Source organism: Aristolochia californica, unplaced genomic scaffold (assembly GCF_029961685.1).
Source record: "Aristolochia californica isolate CCGP_79_NKW_82.1479 unplaced genomic scaffold, dmAriCali1.0.hap1 SCAF_6, whole genome shotgun sequence".
Lineage (NCBI taxonomy): Eukaryota > Viridiplantae > Streptophyta > Magnoliopsida > Piperales > Aristolochiaceae > Aristolochia > Aristolochia californica.
The window spans coordinates 6,266,930-6,279,745 of NW_027182257.1; the positions used below are offsets into that span (position 1 = coordinate 6,266,930).

The window sequence follows — 12,816 nt, forward strand, 5'->3', positions numbered from 1 at the left end:
TTTACTCTCACTTATCTTATGTCAGTTGGGCCTCATGGAAGAGAGCACCAGCGTGAGAGGGAGTGTTGGAAGATATGGAGGACTGTCATTTTATATGAGAAGATCCTATACATAGTTTACAGCAAGCTAAGAGTTCATGATGTTCCCTCACCCCCAACTTGAGGGGATGTAAGTGTGGGTCCTTGGTCCCACTTAATCGACTAGTCTTTTCGGGTTGTATTGGTTAGGTACTTACATGACTTTATATTTGTATTTGGATTTGGTTTGGTCTTTGCATTTGGCGGGGTGGGTGTAAGTATGGGTCCTTGGTCCCACTTAATTGACTAGTCTATTGGGTGTGGATGGCTTAGTACTTGGCATTTGACACTCCACTCCCCGAGGAGACTTTGGTTTGTTTGGATTTGGTTTGGTCTTTGGATTTGATTTGGTCTTTGCATTTGGCGGGGTGAGTGTAAGTGTGGGTCCTTGGTTTCACTTAATCGACTAGTCTTTTCGGGTTGTATTGGTTAGGTACTGACAGGGGAGTGTAGGAAGATGGGTCCAAGCCCACACGACTAAGGAAAGCCTACATATCCAAGTGTGTTGGAAGATGGGCACAAGCCCATAAGACAAAGGAAGGCCCATATATCCAAGTGTGTTGGAATATGGGTCCAATCCCATAAGATATGGACCCCCTATGATCACATGAGGTGGCATTATGAGTCTTACACAATAAGAAGTCTTACAGAGCTACAATTATTATGGAAGCAGGTCTCACAGAAGAGTTTTAGTTTAAAAGTATTTTAGTCATGTTAGTTTTCTATTTATATTAGGTTATTTAATTATGCTAGGACTTATTTTTAAGTATTAAAGTTTGGATGTAATTGGGACAAAGGTAGTTTAATTATAATTGAACTCTATAACTTTCCTCTATTATAAATAGATGTGCATATACTCTGATTATAATAAGTCAATGAAATATTTCTCATTTCCATAAATTTAACATGTATCATCAGGCATAAAATCATTGTCTGATCTTCTGCCTTGATCTTCTTCTCTTTCTCTTTTACTTCCCTTTCTTGAGCTCTCATGCCTTTTCTTCTTCTTCCAAGTTACACAATAGTAACTTTTGAAACTGGTTCAGCCAATCCAGTCCAGTTCAAGATATGTAAAACCGGTTCAGCCAATCTGTATTGTCAACACATTCATCATCAGAATCTCTCTTTGAAGAGTACTGGTTCACAGTAATTTGTTTTCTATTCAGATGTAGTCCTTTCTTTTGGGCATTCATTCTCTTTATGGCCTATCTCGGAACATATCCAACACTTAACATGGGGTTGGTGGTATTTTCACCCAGAATATATTTTGGATTGTGGCACCTGTTTATTGTAACTTCTCTTGGACGTATTGTATCACAGGATGCGAGCTCCATTTTGTTCCAAGTACAAATGAGATATTTGTTCCTTGGCACCAACATCTTGATTTTCAAACAAGTATAGCAGTGCCATTCATTATAATTTACTTTCCTGAAGGGAAAATACCCTGCCGGCTTTCTGATAAAATTAGTTTCATGGGTTCCTGATTAAGTGAACTTCGAAGCAGAGTGAGAGAGTATTTCCCTGTGGATCCTGTGTAAAGTTGCCTAAATCCACAGACTGAATTTTTTGTTGAATCTCCTCGTACAAAGAAGAAACTATATTGTAACAAAAGACTAGCTACAAAAAATGTTATATTCACCCCACAGGGGAAAACCACAACAATGATAGCCTCCAGTTCAAAACCACCCTCCAAAAATGATAATCTACATCCAGAACACTCAGATCAATTTTATTCTGCCTTCAACCTTCAGGGATGCAAATGCAGCTCCTCTTTCACCCAAACAGATTCCAGCATGCTTTTGGAAGATAACAAATTGAGTTTCAGCTGCAGTGAGGTGCAAAGAATTCGGTGACACTTCCTGTCAGGTGGCAATTTCATCAACTTCCGAATGGAAAACAAAGCTTGGGAATGTTGTTGTTATATCCCTGCATGAGTGATAAATATCAAACTTGGAGCTCGCCTAACAAGTGGCCAAAACTTTTCTACAAGGTATCGATTAAAAGAAACTATGCAAGTTCTAACCTGAGATATGGAAGGGTCATAACCTTCATCAATGAAGGATTGCGGGAAACAAAATTTTGCCATTCAGATTTATCTATCTTGCCATCATTATTTACATCGGCCTCCAAAAATGTCTGTTTCAATAAGCTGGAACTGTTATAAAAGAAAGCTGGAAAGACGAGCTCAAAAGGAGAACAGTAGGACCACTTTCATAGTTGATGGGTATAGACTATAGACTATGGAATTACAACTCATAAAAGTTCCAATGGCTTTACCTTATCAAGTATTATCTCGACTGTCTCGTCAGCCAATCTCATCTCTGACTCACATAGAAGAGCAATAAGCATTTGCTTGACCTGTTAAAAAAAATTAGATGTGCTCAGAAACAAATTTGGCCCATAATTTTCATCGTACCTCCAGCACAAACACCAAAGGCAATTGCAAAAACATACAGACTAAAATTTCTATTTATAGCACACATTGTTGATGACCTCCCTGAGTACAAAAAACAGCTAACCACTTGTGAGTTTTAAGAGATTCTGCCAGTTACACTGTCAAGTGTCTTACTTACCAGGAATAAAAATTACAATTGTATGGGTAAACGCCAGTATGTGACATACAAGAACAGTGAAACAGCAAATAATATAGGTTAGCTACAGGCGGGAAAAAATTCTGTCTCCAAATGGAAACCAGATAAGGATGTTTTTTACTACTTTTCTCTTTTTCCTATTTGTAAAAGAAAAAAAACTGTTGATTTTATTTGGGTCATCAGTGGGACTGAACATGACAGACATGACACAGTTGAGGTTCTGCGCTCAGGAATTAAAAAGTGTGATAGGTAGACCACAGTCACCATGTATCCTTGGTGAAGATTAGTTCATTTGTTGTACAGGATAGACCAAGTTAGTTCTATTTCAGATGCATCAACCCCATTAGTTTCCTAAAAAAGTGTCATACCCACATGAAAAGAAAAAAATCCCTCCAAACTACATCTCATGATTTTCTGTTTCAGAATTTAATACAGGGAGAACATAAAATACTTCCCAGAATCTATGAATCATAGCTCTCTATCAACATATCATGATCAAATCGTCACTCAAAACTGTTATCTACAATGGCTACTCAGAGAAAACCCTGATTTTTTTAGTTCAGTTGTTCAACTAACAATTTAAGCAGTGTTTGCCTTTCACTGATAAAGGAACACAAATTAAATATTCTTTAGCTGATAAGCAAGACTGGGGAAAGAAAAGAGACAAAGAAAAAAGAAACACAAGCACTGTCATCAACAGACCTCTTGTCGTTCAATGAAGCCCGTACCATCCAGATCATAAAGCTTGAATGAAACTGAGGAAGGCAACGCATGGAATCAGAAACCATGATTGAAATGAAGCAGTATAAACCAGACAATATTCTAAGTAGTGTTACAGAGGCACATTATAGACAGCCAAGCCTTCCATATGGAAGCTCCATGAGCAAGCCATCAAAGAAGCTGCGAGGACTTTAAAAAAATAAATAGTAGTTTCTAATACGACCTTAAAAAAAATTAGTTTAAAATATGACCTTAAAAAAAAAAAAAACAGTAGTTTCAAATACGACCTTCTTATATGCCACATATCCAACTACAGCATCTCAGATATCATATCTTCACATAGAGCCATATAATTAAGATCTAATGAGCACATAGAGCCATATAATTAAGATCTAATGTGCACATAGAGCTATATAATTAAGATCTAGTGGGCAATTACAAACTCTCAATTACATTATCATACAGAGAAAAACAAACATACAATTATACCCTTTCACTTCTGTATTTTATTTATTATTTTTTTTTCAAATTAAAGGGCCGATATGTAGGCCTCTTCATGTTGTCCACAAGATCCCAGGGTCCAATGACAGAAAGAAGAGGCAACGCTGCCCTCCCCATGCAGAAAGAAGGGATGGGGCAGTTAATATGCAGTACATTATAATGTGAAAGAGCTAGTTCAAAAATACTTACAAATACAAGAACATCTTAATGTCACTTGTGCTAATGAAAGAAGAGGAAGGAAGCTCAACTATAAGAGGAAGCTCATTCAAAAGAGAAATAAGCTGAAATTAATGAGACCTGTCTTTCCCCTGTCACTTGTGCTAATGAAAGAAGAGGAAGAAGACTCAACTAAAAGAGGAAGCTCATTCAAAAGAGAAATAAGTTGAAAATAATGAGACCTGTCTTTCACCTTTTAGACATAAATTCCTTCTTTTCAATATTTAAAACTCAAATTCGTAGAGTAGAAAGTCTTAAATTCAGCTTCCTTCTCATTTGATTGAGTCTCTTTCTCTTTAAGGTGCCTCCAATTTTTAGTTTTTACCAACTGGGGCAAATTGATGACAAGTAAGCTCGATTTGAGTCCTCCTTTAAACCAATTATGGCTGACCCCATTTAATCATACCAAACAAGGTTACAAGGACTTCAACACTGACTGAAATAGATGGAGAAGGAAAAGGAGGAAGGGGCTTTCATAAATAGCCACTTGCAAGGTTTCTTGGTACAACTTCGCACAAGGCCTTGTGATAAAATCTTGATGAGGGCTAGCTGGTGTGTGCATAATTTATTGATGTTAGAATAACAAGAAAAAAAAAAAGGAAGAAATAAATTGAGAGTAGAACTAGTTTTATTGTGGATCCTGTTTATATAAGACCTTAAGACCTTTTGTGTCTGCTTCATAAAAGGGAAGATAAACACACAATGGGTTATGATAAATCAATGCAACTTATTTGTTTATTGGTTTCCACATGGGGCTTCCATAAGAGAAGTTTCATATCCCAATCATAAAAATAGATTGGTCAGCTGGTTCAGCTAGACTAGTTCTGATTCAACTGGTTCAGCTAGGTTTAACCAGTGATTAGACCAGCATGGCTCACAACAACTAATATGTTTTAGAATATAAATACCTTTATGCATTTTTCACATTATTGCATATAGCAGAATGGAATTTGGTTCATAGCATGCAGTGTCCATGAAAAGTCTAGGGTTCCAGTCTTCCCAAGAGTAATCACACACTGAGAGTGTATGAGTACTTGAGCCAGTTCAGTGTATGCCTGAAAATTCCAGCTGGTTTGGCCAGTTTTTAGAGAACAATGGGTTTAATTCTTGTAAGAGCCAAAGAGAGGCTATGGTTCAACAGGTTAGAACTCACCAATCCAGTCTGGTTCTTTTAGAACTGTACCAAATACATAATTAATGCATAATAAACAATCAACTTACAATCAATCTTATCTTCTGGTGGAGCATTAGGGTGAAAGATATTAAGCGCTCGAACGAAGTCACCAAAATCAATGACACCTTTTTTCTTAACATCAAAGAGGTCAAATATCTGCCACAAATATGGAAAAAAGATCAGAAACAGCATATAGAACAGAGAGAGAAAAAGAGAGGGAGAGAGAATTTACAGTAATGTCCACATTATGGACTTGATTTTGAAAGCCCAAATATAAGAGTTTGGTTTTCAATCAGCAGGCATTAATTGAACATTAATTGATTTAAGAGGCTCAAATTCAAATATTTTATGTAATGCAGTACAAAGTTCAAAGAATTAGTAGGGGTTATTAAATGTGCTGAGACCCTTTTCAGTTTGAGAAACAAGCTGCCTGCATGACTAGGTCAATTAATAGATCTTCAATTTTTCCATCCCCCATTTCTTTTTATTTTCTTTTCTGTTTTAAGCATTGATTACTTGCACGCTACACCCTTTTTCCCCTGGTGAGACCTAACGCCAAGACATCACACTAAAAACCTCGCCATGTGGCCTATTGAGACAAAGGCCGAATCCTGCCTCATGTTTTTTTCATTACAAAGCTAATAAATAAACAGAGAGAGATACACAATGTGGTACCCGGTTTGCAAATAGGTTCTCCTTCTTTCTGTTCATGAAAAGGGCCAGTTGGAACTCTTCCTGCATATGCAAAAACTGAATAAAGTTATGCTAAGTCGATGTTTATTTTAAATTGTTTGTAACATTATTCCAAGTTGTCAATCCTGGAGAAGACAACCACCAACCAATTGATCAAAATGTAACATACCAGATAAGAATGTTAAGCTCACATTTGAAATAGCTAATATGCGAAAAACCCTCAAAAAAGCTAGTCTATTATCTTATTTATTAAGAATGCTCCCCTTACTAACCTTTTACTTATAAATGGAAAGAAAACAGGGGTTAAAATGTTTAAAAAAAATTGATGGTAAAAAAAATAATAATCAGGTAAAATTGATGGCCTACTTCACAATTTGAGACAGCGCCAAACCAGTTAACAATTAATGTTTTTTCTAAGAAGGGATGGTGTATAGGAGACATTGGAATAACAGCTGCTCAAACATGAACAAGCAGAGACCCTAAGTTTTTGCAGCTTTAAGCAAGGGAAAGACACATACAGGCAAGCAAAAACTATTAAAGACCTTATGTAAAATCCATACAGAGAGGCATACATTAACATTACCTTGTTTATCAGCCCATCATCAATTACAGAACTGCTAATGCTCCTAAACAGCTCAAACAGCGCCTCAACTTCACTAACACTAACTGCAAAATAGCATCATTGAAAGCAAGATACTTCGTCACGCATTCCTACATATGCCAAACTAATGAGCATTAGGATGTTTAATCATGCCCGCTGAATGAATTCTTGTTGGATGGCAATTAAAGGATGCAAGATTTAATAAGAGGCACGGATATTTGGTGCTCTGTTTCAAGCGACTGATTCTTGTTGGAATCCTTGATGAGACATGACTCATTTACTTGCATGATAGATCCAAGCAGTTTATACCAAGAGTAAAAATCAAGAAAGAAAGGTGCTCATGAGACTAATCCAAATACTTACAAGCTGTTTGGGAAGCTAGCAATACTGGGTCTTCAAATCCTGGGAACGGTTTTCTACTCTTCGACTGAAAGCAGCCCATTAGCCAATAAAAGACCAGTTATAGACCAATAGAGCCTAGGCCTTACAACAACACCTCCGAAACATTTCAACCTAGCAAGCAAAAAGACCCAGAGGTTGAGCAGCGCACATAAGTTTAAAATATTCGGAAGAAATTTGAAAGCTAGCTCATAGCTTCCACCAATTGCATGTCATCAGTAAACTCATTAAAAAAAACACATGCAAAATAAAGCCACACAATTCAAACACAGAAACAAAGGAAAATCACGACAAATCTTCACCCCAAGAGGAGGAAAACATACAAAAAAAAAAAAAAAGACGAGTAAAATTAAAAGAAAAAAACTAATACTGAAATTAGAAACCCACAAGCCACAGCAGCAAGTCAAGGAGAAATCCAGAAAATCACCAATGCCCTTCTACGGAAGCCTTCTCGCAGAACACTAACAATGAGCAAAAGGGAAACAGAGATCTTGATCCCCCAACACCTCTACCTCCCTCCCAAACGAGATATCAATTATAAAGCGGCAGAAGCCGCTTACCAGGCGGATTCCTGCCAGGAATTCAACCGCCAAGGACTTCCAATTGCCGCCTCGCGTTGCCTAAACAGGAAAAAAGGAAAAAAATCGTCGACGCGCCCTGAACGAGATGGAAAATTAGCAATTTTGGGAAGATCGAGCGCGTCGTCCAGCATGCTCCATCCGACGGATCTAATTTTAGGCTCATAAACCGGTCCCACATCTGCTGCTAAACGTACCGCGATGGAATCATTTAGTAAGTCAAGGTGGGCCCATTAAATTAAGAATTAAAAGGCGCGTGCGCGAAAATGATAGAGTGAGAGGGGGTAGAATTATTAAAGAAAGCTAAGGAGTCATAACTTGATTCTTCGCTTTGACCCAAAAATGGGATATTCGAATCCACAAAAGGTCGCTTCTATGTATTTATGAGATTTGTTATTAGATTCCGTAATAACTACATGAGTGTGGTGGGAATATTCTCAAATGCTTTAAGGTGATTTTACCCAATTAGTGGGTTCTAGAATTATTTATCAATAATAAATCCCATTACTATATAAATAAAGGTATTATTTCATTAAAAAATAATTTTAAATACCTACTTTTAATTTTAATGGTTTTTTTTATTTTTTTTATTTTTCATAATTAATAAACGTATCGGATTTCTATTTTATTTTTATATAATACACATTGTAGAGAATGATATTTCATAGTAGACACCTAGAAGCGGACAAGTCACACAACTCTAAGTACCACGAAAAAGTAAAGTAGCCATCTCCTCATCCATAGCATATTTTTGTCGTTATTAATTCATTATTTCCTACATTAATCAAGATATAGACAGAGAAAGAAGAGGCAAAGTCGCGATATCAAGGTGATAAATTAGAGAATGTAACAAATTTAGACAAGTAATACTTGGTAATAAATTTAAGTGTCTATGGTGATATGAGATCATCTCTGGTGAACATGGAACCAAGGGTTTCGGTGATGGAGAAGTGAAGATTACCACTAGGAGAGTTGAAGCACCTGGAGAGGAAGAGGTAGGAATCAATAATTACATAGATTCTACTATTAAGACCAGTTCATGGAAGTTATGACCTGTTCAAGTAGTTTACTAATGGTTTTATTCATAATTAGCACATCCACTATTATAAGGTTTTACTGTTAGTTGAAATAGTGAGAGTAAATATTACACTGACTAATAGCCATATTGGAATAAAATCCGAAGGCTAGATTTTTTAAATTTTTGTAGGAAACGGTGGCATTATAACCATGCAAAGACCGCAAATGTGAAGTATCAAAAGATACACAAAAATAAAAAATAAAAAAATAAAAATAAAATAAAATAGAAATGAGTAATTTTAAAAATTAATTTAATAAGGTGAATATGAAATATAAAATATAAAATATATTATTAATGATCAGCAGTAAATAAAGCACATTGTTAAACAAATCATAGTAAAATATAATAATAATAATAATTTTAAAAGGAATATAAAACATTTATTTAAACAACATGTATAAATTTACAAAAAATAGATTAAAATTTAAAATGATAAACAAAAAAGGTAAATAAAATAAATCAAAGTATTAGAATAAATGATGATATATAAAATAATAAAGAAAACAATATAAAAATAGTCCAATGTAGTAAATAAAAATAAGTCTCTACTTTTTTTAAATTATTAAATAAAATCATTAAAATTAAGTAAACAAAAAATTAAATATTTTTAAAAGAGACAAAAAAGAGATAGTTTATAAATATTTTTTAATCAACAATAATGAAAATAAAAACAAAAAATTAGCTATGACATAGTATATAAGTTGTTTAATTATTTTATGACTTATCTTTTGGTGTCAGACTTTGAGTGTAATTGGGACTAAGGTAGTTTAATTGTAATATAATTCTACTTGTGTTCCTCTATTATAAATAGAAGTTTATTGTACTCAGTTCTAATCAAGTCAGTAAATTATTTTATTATCTCCTAAAATTCAACAAACCACAACAACTTCTCTAAAATTCTTTCGAGGTGAAAATGGTCTTACCTACTCAAGGCTTGACATAAATCTCAAAGATTACGTGCTCACCTTATAGCCCACCATAAATTGGCCTTCGAGAGGCTGATTTCTTGATCTAAATGTAAACAAATAGGTACTCTAATCTTAAGTATCTACCAATATAACCAATAGCATAAAATAGCCCTTAATGACTTGAACTAAAAATATAGACAACTCATATAGGCTTTAATGACTTGATTTCAAAATATAAACAACTCATATAGTCTTTAATGACTTGATTTCAAAATACTGTCTCAATGTAAATATGGGATAGGTTTTCAAATTGGGAAATACACACAAAACAACTCAATATAATGATTGATTTCAAAGTATAGCCCACGATTAGTAATCTAAACTTATTAATGATTTTGTATAAAGCCATATTCCTCCCTTGTAAGTGCTATCTTCCTTTTAGGGGGGTGTAAGGGCTTCACTACTGGTTGCTTTTGTAGGGGTGGAGACTTGATTAGCCTTGGAAAATTTTGGTTTATCGTGTAAATTCTTGCACTTGTCTATCGGGTGGTTATTTAAATCAGAAAAGCGCACTTCCCTTTTGTTAGGGTTTTACTAGGTTGAGAAGAAGACATAAGAGAGAACAGAGAGACGAGAGCGACAAGATTTCAAATTTTCTAATTATTCACTATCCTTTAGAGTCTAGGGTTACACATAATATATAAACAGATACATGGCCCATTGGGCCCACACAACAATTTGGATCAAACATAGCAATCTCCACCTTGAGCCAAATTGCATCTAAAACAAACTAAAACATAAAGCAAAAGCATAAAGCAAACATAACCTAACCAAAGGTAAACATAAAGATACAACAGCAACATGCTAGAAACAAACCGACACCAAACTTGAGCAAAACTTGAATTTTACAAGTGGAAGAGGCTTTGTGAGCATATCGGTTGGATTCAACTCGGCACCAATCTTCTTCATGACAACTTTGCCATCCGAGATCACATCTCGAACAAAATGATAGTCAATGTGCTTCGTTTTCTCATGATACATGCGGTCCTTTGTCAAATGAATGGCGCTTTGGTTGTCACAATGCACCGTAATAGGACCCTCGATAGAAGACATCTCGCCAACAAACGCCTTGACCAAATAGCCTCCTTGATAGCCTTTGTAATTGCCATGTATTCGGCTTTCGTACTTGAGAGTGCAACGGTGGCTTGAAGTGTAGACTTCCAACTAATTGTACAATCTCCAAAGGTGAAAACATACCCTGTCAAGAAACGTCTCTTGTCTAAATCACCCACAAAATCCGCATCCACAAAACCCATTAGTGCCTTGTTACCATTTCCAAACTCCAAACGAGCATCAATGGTACCTCTCAAATAGCGGAAAATCCACTTCACTGCAACCCAATGCTCTTTCCTGGGACAAGAGAGATATCTACTTACCACACTAACGGCTTGAGCAATATCGAGTCGAGTACACACCATCAAGTACATGAGACTCTTGACCACACTCGAATATGGAACCTTCTCCATATATTTTTTATCATCATCGAATTTTGGGCTTAAAGTGGCCGAAAACTTGAAATGCGTTGCAAGAGGAGTTGAAACAACCTTAGCTTTCTCCATGCCAAACCAGCATAACACTTTTTTTGCAAAACTCTTTTGTGAAAGGATCAATTTTCTATTAGACCGATCCCTTGTGATCTCCATCCCTAGAATCCTTTTGGCAGCCCCCAAGTCTTTCATCTCAAATGCTGAACTCAATTGCTCTTTCAACCTCCTAACTTTTTTCAAGTTTGAGGATGCAATCAACATGTCATCCACATAAAGCAACAAGTATATGAACTCATCACTAACCAACTTCTTGAAATAGACACAACTATCATAATTGGAATGGTGAAAATCAATACTCACCATGAATGAGTCGAACTTCTTGTACCATTGCCGCGGTGATTGCTTAAAGACATAAAGGGACTTCTTCAAAAGACACACACGATCCTCCTTTCCTGCCACCTCAAAACCCTTCGGTTGACTCATGTAAATTTGCTCCTCCAAATCACCATGCAAGAAGGCAGTTTTTACATCCATTTGCTCCAACTCCAAATCCTTCATTGCCACCAAGGAAAGCAAAACTCGAATGGAGGTATACCTTACCACGAGAGAGAACTCATCATTGAAGTCCACACCTTGGACTTAACTATAGCCTTTAGCCACTAGCCTTGCCTTGTATAGGAAATCCGCGGGATTTGAGCTATCAATCTTCCTCTTGTATACCCACTTGCAACCCACAACCCTCTTACCACTAGGAGGCTTCACAAGAGACCAAGTCTCATTTTGTTACAAGGATTGTAACTCTTCATTCATCGCGGCAACCCAATCGGCCGCATCCTTAGAAGAAATGGCTTCCTTGTAGGAAGATGGTTCTGTATACTCCACATCTTCAGTAATTGCCAAACAATAAACAAAGTCGGAGTATCCATACTTGGTTGGTGGTCGAATTTCTCTTCTAGCTCAGTCCCTTGCCAATGCATATGGTTGTGCATCTTCTTGGCCTTCCTCCAAATTGGCATCATCATGTGACATCGCCTCGTCACCTTCTTGGACCGACACTTCAAACTCCACCTTATTTGTAACCGTCTCATTTTCCTTAATAGTCGGCTCGGGTGCAACATCTTTTGCTTTCAACATTGCCAACTCGTTGAAAATGACATATCTCGAGATGAGAAACTTGGATGATTCGGGACACCACAATTTATACCCCTTTACATTTTCAGGATACCCAAGAAAAACACATTTCTTCGATATAGGGTCCAAATTTCCTTCATTCACATGCGCATATGTGGGACAACCAAACACCCTCAAATTAGAATAATCGGCCGGCTTACCCGACCACACCTCCTCAGGTGTTTTGCACTTAATTGAAGTGGTAGAAGATCGATTCACCAAATGGCATGTTGTGTTGATAACTTCCCTCCAAAACTTCTTACCCAAACCCGCATTGAAAAACATACTCCGAGCTCTCTTAAGTAGTGTCCTATTCATCCTCTCTGCAACACCATTTTGTTATAGAGTGTTGACCACCGTCTTGTGCCGAACAATCCCTTCAGTCTTACAAAAATTATCAAACTCCCAGTTGCAAAACTCTAAACCATTATCGGTTCTCAACCTCTTTACTTTCTTTCCAATTTGGTTTTCCAAAAGTGATTTCCATTCTTTGAATGTGCGGAACAATTCACTTTTCTTTTTAAAAAAATAGACCCAAACCTTTCTTGAAAAATCATCAATGA

The 12,816-nt window shown here is 36.3% G+C and overlaps 1 protein-coding gene across 3 annotated transcripts; it reads right to left on the bottom strand.

Moving 5' to 3' along the window:
* Positions 1 to 1,529: 1,529 nt before the first annotated feature.
* On the bottom strand, positions 1,530 to 7,627 carry LOC137933927 (calcineurin B-like protein 1). Of its 3 annotated transcripts, none has more exons than XM_068778052.1 (9): positions 7,533 to 7,627; positions 6,937 to 7,086; positions 6,556 to 6,638; positions 5,955 to 6,014; positions 5,327 to 5,435; positions 3,371 to 3,423; positions 2,355 to 2,435; positions 2,101 to 2,213; positions 1,530 to 2,003 (listed from the first exon to the last, which is right to left on the bottom strand). In XM_068778052.1, the coding sequence occupies exons 2-9, from the start codon at positions 7,013 to 7,015 to the stop codon at positions 1,940 to 1,942; spliced, it is 642 nt and encodes a 213-aa protein (XP_068634153.1). In that variant the 5' UTR covers positions 7,016 to 7,086; positions 7,533 to 7,627; the 3' UTR covers positions 1,530 to 1,939. The 3 variants fall into 3 exon arrangements, with proteins under 3 accessions (XP_068634153.1, XP_068634152.1, XP_068634151.1); XM_068778051.1 differs by having other exon boundaries at positions 7,400 to 7,614; XM_068778050.1 differs by having other exon boundaries at positions 7,360 to 7,614.
* Positions 7,628 to 12,816: the final 5,189 nt, after the last annotated feature.

What these genes read in the sequence shown, in the direction of transcription:
- LOC137933927 (XM_068778052.1), bottom strand. Translation starts at nt 7,015, where the DNA reads ATGGGCTGCTTTCAGTCGAAGAGTAGAAAACCGTTCCCAGGATTTGAA. An exon ending in AGAACCTATTTGCAAACCGG is followed by an intron (nt 5,436 to 5,954) that starts GTACCACATTGT and finishes TATTTGTGGCAG; the next exon opens with ATATTTGACCTCTTTGATGT. An exon ending in ACCAGAAGATAAGATTGATT is followed by an intron (nt 3,424 to 5,326) that starts GTAAGTTGATTG and finishes TGCCTTCCTCAG; the next exon opens with TTTCATTCAAGCTTTATGAT.